This window comes from Cygnus atratus, chromosome 9 (assembly GCF_013377495.2).
Source record: "Cygnus atratus isolate AKBS03 ecotype Queensland, Australia chromosome 9, CAtr_DNAZoo_HiC_assembly, whole genome shotgun sequence".
In the NCBI taxonomy this organism is placed as follows: domain Eukaryota; kingdom Metazoa; phylum Chordata; class Aves; order Anseriformes; family Anatidae; genus Cygnus; species Cygnus atratus.
The window spans coordinates 15,537,777-15,560,064 of NC_066370.1; the positions used below are offsets into that span (position 1 = coordinate 15,537,777).

Consider the following 22,288-nt stretch of genomic DNA (forward strand, 5'->3'; position numbering starts at 1 on the left):
CGTAAATACAAGTGCTAAACAAAACTAAAGCTCCACTTCAGGAAGCAATTTCTGAGCTGTGAGGAAAATTAATCACTAGAACAGCTTATCAGGGTAGGTGGTTGACTCACCATTGCTTGAAGTCTTTAAGATAAGATTAGATTTTTTTTAATTTTTTTTAAAGTCATGATTCAATCAAGCTTTCTGGGAGAAACTGAGACTAGGACATTGGGCTGTATAATGGCAAGGTCCTTTCTGACCTTGGATCCTGTGAGTCTTCAAATTCTTTGTTCAACTTGACTACTTTCTTGGGCTATAGGAAGAGTGGGGTGGGCTTCAGTCCGGCTCCTGCCACTTACGGTTCTGCATTAAAAAAATGACTGTAATCAAATCTCATGCTTTAGGGCCTCAGCCATTTGCCTGAAGGGAGCAGGAAAAAGGTTTCTCCTTTTTGCCTGCCCACGCTAATAGCTAAATACATGTTATGTTTGTTCGGTTGCCGTTCCCCTTTTAAAACACCAGAGAGTGAATGCAAATGGATATGGGGCAGAGACGAAGTCAAATGCAGCAACACAGAAAATGCTCTCTGGTTATCCTCCTTTCAGTAAGTTGTTCTCGCTTACATCTCAGATCCGTGCTTCTCATCAGCTGATGTTTATAGAGAGGACATTTTGGCTGTGAGGGTGGAGGCCATGGAAAGCAGAGGGTACTGATGGAGCACGGGGACTGATACCTACTGCATCTCACAGGGCAATATTTATCTGATGAGAACATCTTGACCTTCTCATGTAATCAGATCCTTGTCACTGCCAGATCCTGTCTATTAGCTAAACCTTGGTCCTACCTGTTTTTCAATTACACAAAACCACTGAAGTTTCTTTAAGCCAGAAATGCTTTTGTCCAACCAAAATCTATAACCAATAGACCTATGGGGCAATCTAAATGAAATTTTTCAGAATTGCTAAAATAAAGGAAGGCAGAGAAGACAAAATGAATGGCCTCCCCTAGCATTTAACTCTACAAACTAAAGCAGTTTGTTTCCTAACAATTCTGTCAGCCAGGCCTGTAAGAAACTAAACACACAGGCAAGATGTATCAAATATGCCCAAGTCTCTTGACTTTAATGCAGAGTTCAGCCTGTACCACCTGTGTTTCATGTAGAAGTAAGATATGTATTTTATCCCTATAGATGTCTGAGATAATTCAGTTATACACCATTTCAAAAGGAAATCAACTGCTTATCTTTCTGCCAGGCAAGGAAGATGACATGGTTATACCCAATCGGTTATACTCAATCAGTCCAGATTTGTCTTCCTCATATTTGCTGGACCCGGTTCTGGGCTAACGGGTGTCCATATAAAACTAACCTGACTGACTCAAACTGGGTTTCCTTTTAATCTATGGCAGCATAGAGAAAATGAAAATCCATGCCTCAGAAGCAGAACGCATTTACATTGCCAGGCTTTCTGCAGATGAAATGAGAAGGGAGGAGTGGGGCAGGTGACCAGTACAGCATGCAGCACCTGAATTCGGCCTGGTAATACAGAAGCTGGGTACAGGTGGTGTCAAAATGAACCAGACATTAAAAAATTCCACTTTATAACCAGGAAGACTGTCAACATACAGCAAGTGAGCATGAGATTTATGCTGAAATTACAGAGGAATTCCCATGGATGATTACACTTCCAGCCCAAGCATGGAAAGCAAATCTATCAATAGGAATGTCACTACATTAATAGTGCAGCTGTCATGCTTTCCTGTTACCAAACCTGGTAAATACAGAAAGGGGCTATGGACAGACTGATTTAACGTGACATAGCACTGCTCACCAAAGTAGTCATCAGAGGGAGGATTCTCCATGTCATACAGCATTTTCTTGGTCAGATGTTCCAGCTCATCCTCAGGCCTGAAGGCAGGAGTGCTTGATGCGGGTCCAGAGCTTGGATACCCACTCTAAAAAAAACAGAGAATAGTCTGTGATGTGGTATAACAGAATTCCCCTACAGTAAAAGGGTATATTGACTGTTCAGTGTTGAACTTCATTCTTTGTCTTTTTGCTTTTTTTAAAACCCAAGGGATTCATACAAGTAAACATCCCATTTAATGTAATGAAAATGGACTCCTAAAAACATCCAGTGAAGTGCTATATATCCTATTAGAATGAGAAGTACTCTGTGCCTCATAATTAGGTGTCTACTGGGTAGCACATAGCAATAAATAAAGAAGAAAATTATTCCAAGGATAACTTGATACAAACATTTTCCAACGCTGAAAAAGACTTTGGAAGCTTTTCAGTTTGGATTTGGCAAAAGCTTCCATCATTTAACAATGCAATAGAAGAGATGCTAGAACAATCATTCCTACAGTGGTGGAGTATATAGACAAAGACAGATAATTCCAAGCTGCTAGTTATGTTCTCTTCTTGTTTGTTTTGACACAAATCCCGCTGTTAACATTAGCGAGAGCAGGAGCTAGTCCACAGATTTTTAGTACTGGGGATACAAAGGTTTTAGTATGTGCTTAAAAATTGAGACCTCTTGGCCTTCATGTACTAACAGCTGGCATTAAATATTTAAAGTCTGTCTCAGTGAGTCTTCTCCCTGGAAAACAGCAGAAGTACAGGCATATTTTGAGAAGCACAGAAATAGTCGCATGCCTAAGAGTTTCTTAGAAGAAGCTAAGTTTGGTGTCTGCAGTGAGAAACTCGGTCATTTCAGGATTAAAAAATGCTGACAGAAGCTTTCCTTGTGTGCACTGCTTTCTTGAAAGACTTGCATGGGAAAACTAACTTATTTATGAAATGCAGTATTTCAGTACAGGAAGTTATTTAATTGATCAATTGCTCTCTTCATCAAAGATTGGACCTTATATAAGATTGGACCTTATAAGTTTCATAAACTTCTGAACATCAGCCTATAAGGAAGCACTTTTCATGCTCTTTACCTATTTACATGGGGAGAAAATGTAAGATTGTCAGAGAAACAATACATCAGCCACCTCCACCTAGCTTATACAGACTACACCTGAAATGACGAATCCTTATCGAGCCAGTCATGTTCAACAAGAACAGCAGCCTTAAAGCACTGCAAGAGAATTACCCGAATGTTTTCATGCTTTTTTCTTTCAGGCAAGAAAGAGATTTCAAATGAGACATCAGTCAATGCAGAGGTCTCCAAATGGCACTTAGCAATAATATTTCAATCACCCACTCCAAGAAACCAAACACTTGCACGTTCCTGACCTTGTCGTATTTATTTTTCTAGGGCCCGTGCTAAACTATACGCCATCACTCACCCCCCTTTGCTTGTTGACCTGACCTACCTCACATGTGCTGCACCCAGGAGTGCAGTAGCATGACTGCACTTCTTGGAAGTGCTGGATTTGCTGTGCACACACAATAGGACAGCTGTACCTGCTGCCTGCCCATCTCCTGCTCTCTAATGGAGCAGCATTGCACAAAGGAGATGATTGGCACGGTCCCCTGGAACAAAGGGCACCTGGAAAAAGCCCCATGCTGGATGAATGTCCCTGTAAGGCTGTGCAAGGTCTATCTGCCATGCGTCCAGCATCCATGACTGAGAATACAGATTGAACTGACCGTACATTTAGGTTTTCCCAGGGATGTTTTATTTTTCTGCTGAAGACTTTTTCCTGAGCAATACTCAAGGATTTTGTACCCTAGTCCAGGATTTCTAGATGCCTAGCAGTTGTTCTGAGTAAGCTGTTGAACATCTGGAAATCCTGAATGTCCGCACATAGCTCCATAAACTCTATTGTACAAATGCAACCATGCTGTGTTTGGGTTACCACAATTTCTTTTTTTTTTCGTACGGGGAGACACGCCTGTATGATGCACAGGGCTTGCACTTGCTTTCAAAGTCATGTAAGTGCCACCTTGGTGGGATATATCATTTTGGTGTGGATAAGGCCATGCGCATGACTAAGAGTTTCAGAGCCAGGTACTTGACCCAGCATACCCAGATGCCCTTGGCCAGTGCTTTGTGACTGTTTTTAGAAGGCTAGTTAACAACTGTTTCATTAGAAATAATAAATAACATAACCCTGAAAAAAAGGGTTTATTAATAAGCCAATTAAGGCTGCCAAATATAAAGCATTTAATCTTGGAAGAACAGCATTTTTTTCCTTTGCTCTCTTGTTCCTAAGAGCTGATCATGAATCTTGCCTGAACATATATTTTAACACAGCAAGTGCAGCCAAGGATTTATTAGCTTGAGAAATCAATCTGGCAACTAAGCATCTTAAAATATTATTTCATCCTCTTTCAGTTTCCGTGCAGAAAGGAATGACCATTGCCACCCCGTTGACTGGGACTTCTTCCCTTTTCACAGAGAGGATGGTTTGCCCAAGCTGATGATGGCTCCCACCCCTCTCTCTTCCCTGTTAGCGATCACCAGCGTGGCATGAACACGTGCAAGCACCACGCTCCAGCCTCTTCTGCTGGGCTCTGTCCACACAGCATCTAAAACATTGCTTTTACCCTCAGGCCTGATAACATAAATGGACCAAAACAGAAGGCATGAGCTGCCGTCTGTTCACAGAAAGGGAAGCAAGATGCGTGGAGCTGAAGTGATTTGCCACACGCAGGCTCTGAGGCAAAAACAAATCCATGCCCAGGGTACTGCGAGTCCTATTCCCTGTCTCCAGCCGCAGAGTACTTGGGCCAGACTCAATGTTGTAGACATGCTCGGGCTGGTCTCCGACCCAAGGCCACCCCACAGGCAGACAGCATCAGCACGTGCCTCCTGGCCCCGGTGCCAGCCAGGCTTTGGTGGGACACCTGCGGCAGGCAATGTGTGACCCCTCTCCCTCTCCTTCACACCGGCTTCCCACTTCTCTGGATCAGGGAGCCCATTCATGTCTGCTTCAGTAGGGGCTCTGGCTGTGCCATTTAAATTGAAAGACCCAAACCTGCAGATTTGCAGACCTGTCTGACTTTCTCTGGTTTTGGAGACCACATAGTCTCACACACACAACAAATAGGCTGCTCTCGTATTTTATCTACGTTGCACTTTTCCAAACTGGGCAGATTTCTTATCCAGTATCCACGATCAGCAAAAATAACAAATACGAACCACAATGTTAGAAAACATTTTAACTTATTTTGATTAAAATGCTATGCTTTTTTGACCAACGTTTAAGCAGTGCCAGGCACATCTTTTTTCTCCTAGCATGGCACACGCTGACTGTATGCCTCCAGGAAAATGCACTTTATGCATATGCACATGCTGCTGAGTTTGCTGGGACATGCACGCACACAAACAGAGAGAGAAAAGTGTATCCTTAGTGGATCTAGAGTGCTTGTTTCAGCAAAACAATTTCCTTCCTCCTCCTTTGTTAGGTCAGGGTAAAAATATAACTCTGGCTTTCCTTACAAAACAGAGCTATGTTGTTTATTAAACTTCCTCTATTTTTTCCTGATCTGTGCCATGATCAAGGCTGTCTAGAAATCCAATTTACTGTCTAATCTAACACAGTTATCTTCATGCATTTTCTTTTCTCCACGACGCCTCGATGCACACACTAATGGACACTGCCTGAGCTACAGAGAGCTGTGGCCCGTGCCGAATGGCAACCTGGCCTTCCAGACCCTCCGAGCATCACTCTGGCTAATCCCAGCAACATCACAGATGATAAACTGGCCCACAAAATAGAAAAGAGCCATGGTCTGCAAGCAGGGACCATACTTTGGGAGCAGGAGCACCCGAGTTTAATCTTCACTATTGCCATCAAATACAGAGCAACCTTGGGGAAGAGCGTGACAATTGTGGTTGCCTTTGCAGATGCAAATGTATTCATGAGTAAACACTGTCCTGCGTGCTTAATTAATGGCATGCCTAGGAAAATGCCAGCATCCCTAGGGTTAAACCCCATGGCAGAAAATATCTCCTGCTACAAATGAAAGGAAGTGAGTTAATCACTTGTGCCACTCCAAGCGCTGCAACAACATCTGGCTCATCTTCCTCATTAAAGTTCAGTTCCTAAAAAGCCAGGTCAAAAGAAGCAGTCGCATGGAATGGCTGCACAATTATTTTGGTACGTGGAGTTTACATTTGCTTCAGCACTTCTCTGGCTTGTGCTCTGTACTCCAGACCTCACTGGTAATCAGTTGTCTGGTGCTCTGCTGCCCAGAAAAGGGAGCTCTGGAGGCAGTGCGTTGCATGCTCCAACACAAACCTTCCCCACCCGCACATAAAGGTCTACCTGAATGGGTAAAAATCACAACACAAGATCTACAAAGACATCTGAAGATCACGCTGTCATGAATGCGCCATCACTCAGAGTACACTGTATGTGGTCATTTTTCTTGTCCATTTGCAAATGCTATAGAAGAAGTTTCTTCTCTCTGAGAGAAAATAACTTCAATTATGTGTTCCCAATTACAGAAACGTGGAAATTATCTTCTTTTCAGATGGTAGAATTAGCCCAATTTGGAATTGAAAAGCAGCCAGAAACATCTCTCACTGATACTTACTTTCCTTTTCATTTTTTTTCTTTTTGTTCATCTGCATGAAGTTAGCACTTTCCTTTCACTTCACTCACCAAAACTGATCTTCAGTTAAATAAACAGTTAAATAACATCTCAGCACATTTTTTGTTCAATGGCCTGACAAAGACCATGCTTTTTCATTTAAGTTATTGACTGTCCAAAACAATCGCAAACTTTCAGACCAAAAAATTCAGCATGGTGCCACATCTCTCATGAGCTGAACTCCCAAAGAAATATCAAGATTGCCTGCAGCTGTAATTCAGTCTATAATTAAGGCCAACTGAACCCTCTTACAGAGGAGATGCACTGGAAAAAAAATATTTTAATTCTTGATTTATTTTCCCAGTGAAAAGTCACAGCTGTCCAAGTACATACACATTCCTGAAAAGACGACTCTGCCTAGATTTCTGCCGCATGCACACTCCTGGGTTTACTTCTTCTTGAAGAATAATTTGTCACATCCCTTTGAAGAAGGTGCCCTGTACGAGGGGATACCCACCAACCTCCTGAGACCTCCTGCCCACGCAAGTGGCCTGAAAACACAAGTTTTTTGGGCAAGCAGAAGAGAGGTCTCCCTCGGGATGAGCCGGAGTGGGGCAAGACCTCGGTCCCCTCGCAGGCCACGTGCCTTGCCACTGCTTCCCGAAGCAAACCAGGAATCCAGAACGGGCAGCTCTGGCAGCAGAGCCCTCATTTATTAAACACTGGCATGCTTTGAAATAGGACAGTTTTGTAACTACTCCAAAGCTCTAGAGGATATTTTTCTTTATTTTTAAACTTCATTATTGTAACTCTATCCTCACTTAGTTATTCACACACATTCCCGTCCTATTCAAATCCTGCTAAGCTTCTAGTTTCAAAAATCTCTTGTGACAGTGTTACACAAAATATGGGTAATAATAATAATAATATAAATGAATTCTTTCTGTCTGTTTTAACTTGGTCAGCCTGTGATTCTGGCCAAATGTCTCTTTTTCCTACACTTTGAAACAGGGATGTGGACAGGTGGAAGGGGAGGCATCTCGTCTGATAGTTTTAAAAGCCAGATGATAGAGCCAGAATGCAAAATCATTAAATAGCTGAGAAGTTTCCAAGCCTTATGAAAATTAAACTGCCTATTTTGACTACCTGGAACCCAGCTTTTAGCTCACGGTTATGAAAACCAAGTCTTGGCCTCTGTGCATCGATACTAAATTCAACAGAATCACCCTAAATAAACCTTAGTTACCCTGTAAAATGGGTCTAACGATATTTCTCCATTAATTAATCAGTGCCTACAAAGCTCTCCAAGCTACTATGATGCAAGCAACTATACAGAGACTGCTTTATTAATCATCAAGCATGGTAATAAACAAGCATGACTGTTTTGTCCTTGGATTGTTTGCATTCTATTATATGCAAACAGACTAAACAGCTTTTCTTGCTATTCTTCACGTTCTCACTTATGTTTTGAATGGGGAAGGGCTGGTTGTTTCTGCTAGGTGTTAGCGAAGTTGGATAATCTGTAAACACCACTGGCTGGTGCTTGCTTCTGCGCTGAGCATGATTTTGTTAAATGACAGCTTCCACTTCTGCTGTGGAGGGTCTTTGTTCCTGCTGGACACTGCGGTTTGTTTACAATACCCGGGGTTAACAGGAGATGAGCTAGGCTTTTATGGAGCAACATTGGCTGTTTCTAATTAGGAAATGCAAAACAAACAAATCTCCAAGTAATGCATCTTTGACGTGATAACATGGAAACAGCAGATTTAAACTACATTTCAAATAAGAACACCTATACAGCACTACATGTTAATGTCCCATTGCTGCTTAAATGTATATACAGAAACAAGTGCAGCAGTACCTAATCTTGCCTGGGGCCTCCTGGCTCTATCATTACACAAATACGCTTTACCTGTCAAGGCTTTTCTCATACAGAAAGGGGAGCGGGCTATTTTGTTTCATGTTTTCCTATTAACCCTACTTACTTGGGTGGTAGACATTTTAGTAGCCAGGAATTCAAGGCACAAGCTGGATAGTACCATTGAGAGGGGGAATGAAGCATCACTGCTATGTCAGTATATGAATAAGTAAACTGCATTGTTTTGGCCCTATGTTTTTGGCTGTAAGACCTTATTCTGCTTCATAAAATTAGATCAGGAAGTCCTATGTTTACTCTTTTATTTGTTTCAAGATAGAAAGCTTTATTCTGCTCTAGCTGCTTGCCTTGCCACATGTCTTTGGGCTCAGAGTCATGTACTCTCTCATTCCCACATATCACCAGCAGTAAAGACCCTATAGCCTGCTTATCGACTCCCCTTCTCTCGATGTCATAATAATGTAAGCTTCCAGTGGTTGCCTTTAAAACATTAATTAATTAAGCATTGTATTTACTGCTATCAGCAGCTCAAAATATGCATTTCACAGCAGGAGCCATAAGCATCCATAGCAGATGACAGTCTCTAAGCCTTAGTCCCAAGCTGCATAGGGAAGTGCTGTAGATGGGCTTGAATTAATTTCTTGTCATTTTGGCTATATACCTCGGGGTACATAGTGCCATCTAGGGCTTCTTATCTGGGGAGATGATGTACAGAACATTGTTGTAAATCCACGCTAGCGCTACTGAAAGACATAGGGCTGTGGGGGTCTCTGGTCACAGCGGCTGGCACCCTGTAGTGGCTCATGGTCTCCCAACCAATCAAGCCCCATCCCTATCTCATAGGTCAAGCACGAGGACACACCTGGTGAAAATGAGAATGCTCCAAAATTTGTAATGATGAAAAGAAATGTGTTTGCTCGCACCGAACACAATTAGCCCGAACAATTCATCACCACAATAAAACCACTTTAGAAAAGGACTCTCCTTCCAAACCCCATCCTTCCACAAGCATCCCTAACCCACAAGGAAATAACTGAGCTCTGCTCTTTCTGAAGTTTTTCATTCGTAAAGCACTTCACCAAGGCAGAGCTTAACCATTCTCGCAGATGATGGGAAACGACACGACGGGCGTGCGTACACACACCTCGGGTGCAGTGCCCTCCCTGGTGGACCACAGCGACGAGGGAGCTCACCGCCATTCACCAGGCAGTGACGGGGGTTTGGCAGGGTGTTTGTTCAAGGAGCACCACCTGCCCTGCGGTTCAGGTTCGTCGCCCGCTGAAAAAATACACTCTCCCAGCTGCAGTGCCTTATCAGGTAACAAAACCAGAAGTGCTGGGGCATCACTTGTTTCAAAAGAAAAATAAATCTCACCATTTTAATGGTACTAATTTTGCATGTGAAACTTGCATTCATACTGTATTAACAGTTTAAATATAGCTTTCTTGCCAGATGCCTGAATATGCTAGAAAAGATACTTAGAATATGCAAATGGGTTTCTGTTTTAATACACAAAGAAACTTAAAATCACATCACTTTCCATCATCAAGACAGGTTTCAATCTAAGTTTTTTTCATGTGAAAACTATAACAGCAAACAAATGGTTAACCAAATGTGTTTAACCCACTATCTGTAGTCTCACTTTTAGTCAACTGTGACATGGGCCATTACACTTCCCAGGACGCCAGTGACTTAAATGAAGACTACACATTTTGCTTAACATTGAAAGACTATATATTTATATATATATATAAATTACAGTAAGAAAAAAAGCTTCTCAGACTGGAGCAGGCACTTGGTTCAGCATCTACAGGATTGGAGGGCAGGATTCCTGAATTTTATCCTCAGCAATATGCTTAACCAGTCTGATCCTGCACCCTGCTGTTTTAAATGGTCTTCAGAATGTTTGGCTGTCTCAAGAGAGTTTGAGAGCCTCAATGAACTCATGATTACAAAATGCTTTGAGATCCTTGAATGAAAGATGCTGAATGAGTACAAATTATAACTATTATTAATTATCTTTGGTTGCCAAGTTGTGCCTCCTTCCACTCAATGTGTCTACGTTTTGTCTTGTAAGATTATAATGTCTTCAAAAGAAACACTGCTCTCCCAACATGCCCCTCAGCTGCCCAGGACGTGTCTTGTTATATAAATAAAAGCTGTAAGAATGATATTAGCTAAAACAATAGTGTGGCAAAAGCAAATTATATTCCTGCAGCACTCAGAAATGTCTTCCTTTTCTCAGGACAGGAAGATTTCTCTGTTTTACTCATGTTCTGATCCCAAAATCATCTCTTCTCTGTCCCTCATGTGCAGCTGCTTTCTCCCTAAGAGCTTTGCTGTTTTTCTTTAAGGTTTGCACAGACCCCATCTCTTGAAGTGGTTACTGCATGGTCCGAAGCCGTTTTAACAACACGAGTATGAGTTCCTTTGGAAAGCAGATGGGGAGCTCCGAAGACGTCAGAGAGCGTAAGCACAGAGTACGAGTCTTCATTTGACTTTCAGCCTCCCAGGTGACTGAGTCAAGGGAGAGAAGGCAGAAACTTAACAGACTGTCCAGACAGCTGGATTCTGCCCAAGTCATATAACTGCCTGGCTCCTCAGCCAAGCCACTCTTCAAAGGTTACAAAATACATCCAAATTGATACCTTTTCTAGTGATGCAAAAGAAAAGAGAATTTGCAAATAGTAATGAGAAGACAGACTGCTATTCTTCAAAGTCAAAGGACAGCTCATTTGCTTGCACCTCAAGACGTTGCGGTGAAAGATCATGGAGAAGAGTATTAAAAGGGCAGTGACACAGCTCAAGACAATATGTAAAACAGTAAAGATCAGAATTCATTCCCTAATTTCTGCCTCAATTAGAGTGTCTCTATATTTTATCCCATCTACGTGGATGGTTGGATGGTTTTGTTGCTGGATTGCTTTATACTGAAGCTTTATTGCATTTAGAACAATTAATTCTTCTCGTGAAGAGCCCTCTCCAGGTACCTCTAGGTTGCCTGAATCCCAGCTCAGCCATCTAACATCCCATCAAGTACCACTTGCAATGACCATCTGCAATTTAATTCAAGCAGAACAATCTCCCTGGACGTGAGCAGTAACTCGCAGCAGCTCTCATACACCACTTCTACCAGCAAGCCCTGGCCTCTCCGCATCTCCAGCCCCAGCTCTGACAATGGCCTTTTAACAAAATTACCCGACTGCAGTTGATCGTAATGACCGGTCATTAAAAACTTTTCAAAGATCTCTCTCCCTTTTGATGAAACAGGGGTGTCCATCAAAAGTGGACAGTTTGCTTGTAGACAAAATGCTTTTTGCCTGTTACAGCCCAGGAAAGTGTTCAGCAGCAAGCTCGTGGTGCAGCCCGCATCCACAAGGCATTAGATGTACTTGCAGATGCTTCTGTAATGCCGAGCGCTATCAGGCACAGGGTACGACACATTAGCAGTAAGGGAAAAGGTGGTGAGACTAAACAGTCCCATCAAGAGCAGAGGGAGTAATGCACAAGAAAGGAAGCAGGAGAGAGTGAAAGGCTGCAGTTCCCAGTGAGTTTCATCTCAATAGCCTGAGCACTGCTGCTCTAGAAGGGACTTGTAGATGATGTTTCACTATCAATTACCCCAGGATAATCAGAAATAATATTTTCAGAACAAAGCAGTGCCACATTCTATACTGCACTTGGCAAAAAGGCCAGGGCAAATGCCTGTCATCTAGATGATCATTTATTTCATCCAATGTACTTATGAAAATGATCTCTCATTTGGCTCACAGCAGTAGAAATTTCTCAACAAAGTCATAATTCTCCTGTAATACAGTCCAGGGCAGTTAAGTATTACTCAGATAAAAGCTTCAAGTCTCCCTTGAAACTCTGCCCCTGCTTAGGAATTTCCCACAATCAGTGGGAGGTGGGAGCCGAGCAAAGGGCAGCAAGAGACGAGGGATGATTTTCCCTTGGAAGGAACCACGGGCTGAGGACCCAGCACATCCCACCTGGTGGTCAAATTGTGCCAGGGAGGCAAAGAAGCAGAGATTATAGGCTACCGAAAAATGCTGCAGGAAGCTTCACTGTGGGTATTAAATATTCAAGGGGTCTTTGCAACGTGCAGGCACAGGGGTGAAGATCTGAGCTGGCTGTGCTGTTGCGGTGATCCTGCTTGCAGAGAGAGAAGGAGACGGCCCTTGGAGAACAGCTGCAGGAACAGTGACGTCAAGGTCAGAGCTAGAATGAGGGCACTGGCAACATGGGGAAAGAGCCAGGGGAAGGAGCAAAACAACCTTTTCCAACGCAAAAATAACAATTAAAAAAGGAAGAACTACAAAGGCAAGAGAGAAGTGTTGGCAAAAAGAGGAAGGGCACTCTGAAGGCAGTGTGCAGTAGGGGATTTGAGACAGACCCCAGCGTTGGAGGAGAGGATGTGACGAGGCAGAGAGGAAGGAGAATAAAGTGCAACATGGCTAGGAGCTTCCAGAGCTGGCAAGAGCCCATGGAGAGCCAGCTGTGTGCACTCTGTGCATGAAGGAGGGTGGCTGAGGGAGGACCAATGTGCAATGGAGCAGTACGAAATGGAAGGATGTACTACCAGCATCCTCAGAACAGGGAACAGGCAGGAAAGCAAGAACAAATGTGAGGTACCAGCATCAGCTATTTTACTGAATCAGCTCCCCCATACAAGACCTATCCAATGCTAACCAAAAAACGACCAGTTTCAGACTATGGGATTGGTCAGATGCTTCTGGACACATGCACAACAGGACACCCGCAGGCTCACTTCACTCCCTCAGCGAAGGGTTATGCGGCATTCAAAGGGCACAGGTTCCCCTTTGCTTCCCCTGCTGCACCTACTGCGTGATCCCACATCCACCAGGGGCACACTTTCCAAACGCAAAACTACTTTGTGGTCACAATGCTCCAGATGATAAGAGCATAGGTGCTTTTTCTGTGGTGACTGTGCTGTGTCCTGCAGAAGTACCTCCGACCTCCAAGCCAGATCAGGTTTGGAATGAAGAGCACGGGGTCCTAGACCAGTGCTAGGAGCCAGAAGTGGATGCAAGGCTTCCTGGATTCAGAGCCATTCTGCTCCCTTCCCTGGTCCCCTGCTTTTCCATTGGCCTCTTAAAAAAACCCAAGACCTTGGCAGCCACACAGGCTGTGCACTAAGGGAGGGAATGTGAATTTCCCCAGCTGCAGCCTCTAAGACCACTGCCAGCCTGGGGGCATAGCCACTGCTCTGACTTGGAGACCTCATGATCTGCGCTGTTCAAGGCATGAAATGCTTGAAGAAACTTGCCCTGCTCAGAAGGCCACGCTCGAGCTGTATTTCTGTGCTGTCATTTGTGCCAGGCTGGGGCTGACTTTGAGGAGGTCAGGAAGAGCCTGATGACTCAATAAATAAGAAACACTTGGGAGAGTGAGCAGAACTGACAGCTCAACAAGATCCATGTTTAGCTGTCAAAACATTCCTCCATGTACAGAGACGCAGTGAAGAAGGCTATCCACATAGCTCCTGGGCTAGAGATGAACTTATCCCGCTAATTGGCCAAGCAGTACTTTGTGCAGGATGGGGCGCACTGGAGGAGGCGGTGGCATGTGCAATTAGAGCTGAGGAGGCCGAGGGCTGTGGCAGGACACAGCGTCGTGCCTGGACCACTTTGATGTATTTAAAAGCTCGCTTTGTCCGCGAAACATTTTCATGTCCTGTTCAACCACAACAACAGCAGCAGCCCCCTTCTGTTTTTTAATGATTAAGCAGCTCGCAGGTTGACTGAGCAAAGGCTGAAGGGGAAGAACAAAAAGATAAATATAATTCTGCTTGCAGAATTTACTTGTAGAGGATGGGCTAGACTTTCAGACAGTGCAAATCAGTCGCTCTAGGGAACTCGCTGATTTACACAGCAGCGGAGGGTCTAGCTCAGTGTGCCAAAGTGAGCAATGTGCTCAGGTGTACATGGGCTGGTTGAGAGGCACTATTTGAGTCAACGAGGTCAACGCAGGGAGAAAACCGGCTCCCAGTCTGCCAGACCAAAAGCAAGCACTGCAGACTTAGACCCCACTCTCTCTGGGGATATGGGTGATTGAAACCTGCTTCCTTGCAGGTGACACTCTAGGGCTTACTTAGCTGAAGTCCCTTGTGCTAACTGTGGTGCCCCTCTCAGTCTGGCTTTCATGAACTACCACTACCACTTCTCAGATCAGACCAAGCTGGTCTTCAGGGCTTCTTCTCTCCTTGCTCCATTTGAGGAGCCAGTTTCCCCTTGGAGCAGCCCTCACAGCAAGCGTGCCTCATCCACCTTCCTTCTCACCTACCTTCGTTTCCAAGGGTAGCATATTAAAAAAAAAAAAAAAAAAAAAAAAAAAAAAGATTTCAAAAGCTTATCTATAAAAATGCCGTGAACCTCAAACTCTTTGCAGACACCTCCCTCTTCCCCCCAAAACTACGTAATCTGCTGTCCACGTTCCCTTCCTGCCCCTCTGCATTTGTTTTACACTATTAAACAGGGGACTCATGCCCCCTCCTTGTGCTGGACACGTATTTGACAATCACCCAGGCATTTTGAGGGGGTTTGCAGTGTGGAGGAGGAGAAACAGAGAGGACAGCAAAGTGCTGGAAGACATTGCCTGGGGAGAAGCTGTAATTTCCGTCACAGAGGCTTTTCTGAGTAGGAACAAACATTTCCGAAGAATGGCTTAGGCAGAGTTGATCCTGTCTCTGAGCAGCAGACAGATCTTCGAGTGAGTTCCAGCCTTATTGTTTATGCTTCTGTGATTGTGATAACAGTTGTGACAGATTCTGCAACGGAGCTGAGCAAAGCCAGCTGAAGGCCCTATGGATCATCTTCAGGGCTGAAGCTGCTTACAGGAAAGGAAGCTCATGTGTGAAGTGGCTTTATGGTTTTGTTCCAGACTCTAAATCAAAGAAACTTTGCTCAGAAGTGGTATGACAAAGAAGCTGGGTCCTAAACAGGCACAGTGACTGCCCTTCTTTTACCGTCTCCAAAACATTGCGTCTCCAGCTTAGACTTCTGGTACAAAAGGTTGCTGGAATTCAGAGGACCCACTGTGTGGGCTGTAAATACTTGTGTTAGACAAATGAAAGGTTTGTCTTGTCCAGGTTCCTGGGAATGCTCACCTGGCACTCAGTGCTGAATCCCCACTAAAGCCTCACAGGGTGCAGTGAGCCTGGCCAGGAAGCATGCGGTAAATGAGCATGAGTGCCCCAGACAGCAAAACGCTCCGCGTGCCTCTCGTGCAAAGACCCATGTGTGTCTGCAGCAGCTGGCAGGAAAGGGAGTTACTCCAGAAACATCCATGAGAGCCCATCCCTGTGATGCCACCTTACGGGGAAAAGGAACGGCAGGGGAGCTATCTCATCTACTCGTCGCAACATCTTTAAGCCACAAGATGGTATTTACTAGCCGGCACCAGACAACATTCAAGCAAGAACAGAAAGTCACTTTCCCAGCCCTCCCTGTGAATTGCTCCCATCTGTGCAAGAGAGCAATCCAAAAGTCCTTATGCCCATGACAGCGCCGCAATCACACGCTTCGGTTTCTAAACCCAAAATAGCGCGAGCCAGACCCCGGCGAGGCTGGTACATCGCATGCAGCTGCGCTGATAAAGAGGAGACGTCGCGAGCGGCTCTCGGGGCCGCGGGTTGCTAGGGAACGTGGCGAAGCCCCGGCAGATTTCGCTGCCACTTGCTGGCTCTTTCCCCTCTTCCAACCTCGCTCGCGCTGCGCCAGCTTCTTCGCCCCGCGAGCGCCGTTCCTCCCGGCTGGAGTGCGCAAAAACAAATCTGCCGGCAACAATGGAGCGCGATTGCTCGGCGCGTGGTTCCCCAGGAAAGAAAGCACGCTGGCCTTTCATTTTCAAAGGCAGCCAGATGATGGGCTGGGGAGAAACACTTTCGCCATTTTCTCTCCGTCGCGGTATTTCGTTCAACCTGCGCCATGAGGAAGGGTGGGTGGCAAGGCCGGGTGGTGTGAGGCAGCGGGCTGACTTCGTGAGAGCTGTGCCGGCGTGGAGGCAGCGATGCGGTGCTGTGCCCTCCGTCCCCCTGCTGCTGCCCAAACGTGCTGCTCTTTGGGAAGCTGCTGCAGCAGCCAGCGCAGCTCGCACCGCTGCACCTCGTTAGCAAGGGCATACGTGCAAGGGGTGGGCTGCTGGAGAACCAGGAGAGCAGGAAAGGAAAACCTCTGCCTTCCCCTAAAAGCGCTGCGGTAAGGACAGACCAGTGACCAAGGTGGAAGCGAGAAGCTTTCCAGTATTAATCAATCTTTAAACAATTTGACTGAATGATTAGGAAATGCAATGCTCCCTACTGAGGCATTAGGGATTTATATTTACGTGTCGCTTATTTCTTTCCGCCCCGTGGTATTTTTAGCTCCCAGTTGATGTCAGGCTGGCGGTGGCTGCTGCCGGATCGATGAGGCTCTCCCACGATGGCAGCTGGGTGAGGGATGGCAGTCGGGAGCGGGATCCTGCTCGCCCCGGGAGGCTGCCTGTCTCTGCACTGCATGCAAGGCGAAGCAGCGGCTGCTTCCCCAGCCTCACCTGCACACCGAGGCTGCAGGCCTGGTCAAATGCCCTTCAGTACCAACGGGGACTTAAACTCTGAAGGCAGCAGACACTTAACAAGCCCATACACCTCCAAGAAATAACAAGAGAGAACAGATCTGGAACTGACTTAGATTGCTTCACAAACATCTTTGTCCCACGAAGGAGGAAAACACGGTATATGTTTGAGGACCTATTAAATGCAGTTAATTCTGGAGAATGAGGAAGTAGCATTTGATTTTCCTAGTAATTGCACAGCACAAGTCTTGTGTGTCCACAGTGCTTGTACTCACCATACCCTCTAGGCAAGGGGTAACTCATATAATCTCCAGGGCAGACCAGATCTGTGGTTTCCACCTACTCTAGGCTCCTGTCTTTAAGAGGGACCATCACCTTGATTATGTACTGTACAAAATACATGCAGCACAAAACAATAAAATATAAAGTAGTGTGTCAAAAGCCTAACTTCCTCCCTGAGTCCAGGTAATTTGCAATTAGGCTGCTTAGAGATAGGAGGATTTATGTTTCGTCTCAAAACCAGAGAATCTTATGCAGTGTGACAGCACACATTCTTCTTCCTTGACAAGCCAGGCAAGGGTGGCCAAGGTCTCATCTTGAACTTTGCTCAGCAGCCCAGCAGCAGCATGCCAATATGCAAATACCCTCCACGGATTCATGTTCTGCATCATGTGTTGTGTTCTACATAAACAAGGATGATTCTCACTTTATGAGGGAATACAAAAAGTTGCGTGCAAGTGTATGTCAACACAGCAGCATTCCTATAGAGAACTTGCCTGCACTGCTTCATCACCCTCCAGCAAGCCAGTGGCATGGCCTTAAAAATGTGAGGTAGTGCCAGCATCTCCTTCCTGGTCTATTTGTGCTAACAACACTAACCCACCTTCATTTCCCCTTTAGTCTACACTTCAAAAATGATATTCATCTGCAGAGACATGCTAGGTTGATACATGCCAGGCACAATTTATTCCTCAGCTCAAGCCATATGGTTCTAATAATAGTGGCTAATAAAGGAAGAGTGTGTTTTCACCTGTGATTTTTCAAATCCCATCAAAAAGTGGTGCACCACAGAACGCAGCAGACTGCAGCACAGCACATGTGCTCAGTCACATTCTGCACTGCTCTGCACTTACTCTGCTAATGGCCCTTAATTAATATGCACAACCAACTCAGCATCAAGGGCAAAGAGAAAGCGGTGCAGCTTTGTGTTTGCAGAAATTGCACCTTAAATTAAAACAAACAAACAAAGCAACTGCAAGTTTATTAAAAGTGATTTTTGGGATCTGAGCCCTGTAGCAGACTTTGGAAATAACCAGCAACAGAAGACATCAAGTTATCTAATGGGGTTTTGGCAATCATTTTACTTGCGAAATAGATTTTCCGGTAGTACGGAGACAAATGTTCAAGGCCAACCTTGACATCTTGGTCTTGGCATGTCTCAATAACCTCTGTAGTTAAAATCATCCAGTGGGCACTTCCAGGAAAAAGAGCCAGTAGATTTCTCACAGAGGAAAATCGGCAAGTAGCGACCATAGCTAACTCAATAAAGCTTAATGGAAAGGAAGCAAGAGGTATGGTTGGTATTAACACCCTGATCAAGAGCTAGGGGATTTCCACCTGATTTACTGTGGAAAAAAGTATCATTCACAAAGTCATCCACAGAGTACACACTACAACACAGCGTTTAATATAATAGCTTGGCATCATCTGACTCCAGATGAAAGGGTAGGAGGATATATTTACACTGCACATGACTCCAGCCTCCAAGAATGCCCCTCAAGGCAGTAGCAGTGTGGTCTTTTACCCAATGACACCCTTATCCTGCCACAACTGCTGCGCTCATCAGCCCAAAAGCTCACAGGGGGGAGGCTGGGGTCTGGTGAGCAATACAGCGTGCTGTGCTCCACCAGTGGGGCACTTCCAGCTGCCTCCCAAAACTCCCTCAACGAGCCTTAGGGCCAAACAAAATCTTCCAAGGGGCCTTTTTAACTGTGGAAGAGAAAACCAGCAAGTCACAGAGAGGCTGAGCTGACAGCCCCACAACAAGCTGGGGCAGCTGGGTGCCCTTGGAGATCCCAACACCACACACGTGGCCAGGGAGGACGCGCGCACTCAGGTTTCACTGTTCACCTCTGGGCTGAGCTAAAACCATGTTCCTCTGAACCAGACAAACCCAACAGTCAAGGCGGACTTTCTTCAAAGGACTGTGGTGAAGCACAAGGCCACCTCAACAGGATGCTTTTCAAGTAAAAGCTGAGCCATCAAGCTTTCATGCCTCAGCACAAAGAGGGGTTTGTTTAGGGTAACGCCAGGATGCAAATCTCCACTGAGATCTGTGTCATGAGTCCAACCTGAATGTACAAACCCACCTGATGAGACAGCTGCCTTCTCAGGGGATGCGGAATACGTAGGATCAAACTCAAATTTCATTAGATACACATTTAATTGCTCAGGGTGTCACAAACTTCAATGTTGCACCTAAAAATTAATCCCCTCCTTACTGCCGTGCTTGGTGGTTTAGCTATTTAGGAGTTGAAATCTATTGTTTTTCATTGCACGGGTGAGGAAGCCAGAAGATAGTGGAAAAGGAAAGAATAAGATGACCATCTGCATTCTCAAGCCTGAACTGAAGATTTGTTCCTATCATTCTGTGGGTCCAGATAATTACTATGCATACATATTGCTTTAAATTCAGAAAAGTTTCCCTCTGCAGTAGGGAGAAAGTGCACAGAAAGTGAATGCCAGAAGCTTACATTACTCACTTAGGGGTCCTATCTCCCGATACACATGACCCCTGTTGAAATGCATCCAACTGAGGACGCTTCTTGTTGACATCACAGAAAGAATTATCATTAAAAAGAAAGCCTTCTGGATAGGAACAAAGGAACCAACCGATAATGTAAAAGAATAAATAAAAAAATCACATTCTCAATAATCCAAGCAGCTCATTTCAAACTATATATTTTTAGTCCAAGATCTATTTTTCTCCTGTTGGCAGCTTTTGGATTTTCAGAGCAGATTCCCACCAACACCTGCTCGCTCTGCTCAGCGAGTACTAGTGAAGCACGCTAGTACTAGCTCTAGTACAACAACGAGCTGACGCGCAGTTCACGGCTGCCTCCACTTTGCATCCCATGCACTTTCCCAAAGCTAGCTGCTGTGTTTTCAGCGACCTGAGAAGAAATACTTGTTCCCTTCGTAATTAGATTCACAGTAAATGCGGGAAGCGAAGCAAAAAGAACACAATGTTCAGAGCTGCCACTCATGGTTAAATAATTAGTCAATATTACGCTCAAATGCTGCCTCCAGTGTTCATGCCAATCTGTACGAGGAGGCATTTGTCCTTACATTACTTTGGCGCCTCATTTCAGTAATTTCTATAAGCTGGCAGCCTGGCCTCTGCAGAGAATGGGTCACACCACTGCTAATTCAGATAGATTACTAAATACAAGCAAAAACAGAGAGGGATTAAAGATGGTGAGATGTTAACAAAGCTTTGGTAAGTAATATATGTAAGAAATCCTTTCACCTGATTTTTATAAAGTAGGCCTTGCCTAAAAACAAGGGGGTTAATTAGTTTATAATTAATGCACAACCGTAATCCTATTTGGCCTACATGTCTGCTATTGTTTTCTTACACACACACACAAGCCCTACCAGTTCCCAGCGGGAAGGATTCTGTTGCTTGGCCACCCTGCACAGGAGCCCACTCCTCCTGCTTAACAGTCAGTAATACTGTGGGCCCTGGTAGGATCCTGAAACTCTTCCCCAGACTGGAAGCAGCAGTTCACCGAGGTACGGCTGCATCTAGGTATTTGTGTCACTTCTCCCAGGAGAACATTTATCATGGCTGTATTTTTCCCCAGAGCACTTGCGTGTGCTAGAAGGGTTTCTGACAAAAGGAGTCGTGATGGTTTCTGGCTGATGTAGAACTGAACTAGATTCTCTTGGAGCATCAGGTGATGCCTGAATTAACGCTGTTGCTTGTCTAAATAAACTAGCTTACAAAGAAAGTATGGAACGTTTTATGAGCAATGGGTACAGACTAAGTCCTGGAACGTTTCTGCATCATCTGCACTGCCTTTCTAAAATGCTTCTATGAAAGGAATGGAGACTACATCAATATTTACTTTAATCACTTCGCAGATGCATGGCTGCCTAGCTAATACGTGGTTAGGCGGTGGAAGTTTCACTTCCACCTCGTGCCAGCCAGCAGCAGGAGGACTACAGACATGAATGAACTTACCCTGTTGTAAAACAGAGGCAGGAAGAACAGCCAGCGCTGTCACACAGCACCCCATACAGCTCTGGGGACTGTGGAGCCCCTTCCTGGAGGCTGTCCACAAGGGACAACATGATGATCTTCAGAACAAATTGATTCCAATGCATTTCACCAACCCTGAACTCAGTAAGGGTCAACAAGACAGCCGCGCACCACAGATGTGGCAACAAATGGTGCTCTGCAGCATGAAGAAGCCCGGCCAAATACCAGTCCCTTTCCATAAGTCTGCTTGCTCCTGGAAAGGAGCCACTTCTCCCTCATCTTTGCCTGGTGCAGATGCTACTCCGGCCTGGGCTACTGAAAGCATCACTGCTAAAACCGTGAGCATGTCTCACAAGCAGGTCCTGCAAACCAATCAGATTGGCTAAGTTCAACTCTAATTTACAGCACCTGTGGGATATGGGAACTAACGAGCACTGAGATTGTGCCTGAAGAACCTGCAAAACCTTTTAGCAGAAGGAAGACAGGGGAGAAACACCAACAAGAGAACTCTGAAGTGATTCATTTTGTCTGAGTTTTACTATGCACGCCTGACAGCGACTTCATTAATCGCACAGCTCGTCTCTGAGTTGCCACCCTCCCCTGGCTGCTTCATCCATCCATGCAGCCTGCTGGGGAAAGAGGGAGTGCGACGGGATCCAAATTAGAAACTATTTATTATTGTTGAAGTAGAAAATTAATTGCTTTTCTTCTCCTTCTTCTCCCATTCTGAAACACCCCTCCTAGGGAAACTTGTGCAGAGAAGTCCTTGTGAACAAACACATGGAGAGTAACAGAACACGGTCCATATGTAGTAGCAACCAAAAATAAACCCAAGTCTGAAATGCGTACAGTCAAGTGGATTCATAATGTCTCTCTCTACGCCACAGTAACAGATGGTCAGTGAACTGTTACAAGACAGACCAAGACTAGTTAAACAGATGGGGAGTGTTATTTTTATACTGGTTTATAAGTGAATATTTAAATTTCCACTGGGTTATCTGAATTATCATCAGAGGAGCGCGTTCCTGAAGTCCCCATCCAGCCAGAACTACGTTCCGGAGAAGCTTTTCCCCAGGGAAGCTGCTGTGATTTCTTCTTACGGACC

General features: G+C 45.0%; 1 protein-coding gene across 32 annotated transcripts in view; it reads right to left on the reverse strand.

Annotated features, from left to right (window-relative positions):
• The window catches only part of LPP (LIM domain containing preferred translocation partner in lipoma), a 336,723-nt gene that overhangs the window by 83,595 nt on the left and 230,840 nt on the right, over positions 1–22,288 (reverse strand). For all 32 annotated transcript variants that reach the window (XM_035544617.1, XM_035544627.1, XM_035544633.1 and 29 more), the window contains one exon: positions 1,809–1,932. In XM_035544617.1, the coding sequence (XP_035400510.1) occupies positions 1,809–1,932 (124 nt within the window). The remainder of the gene's footprint in view (positions 1–1,808; positions 1,933–22,288) is intronic.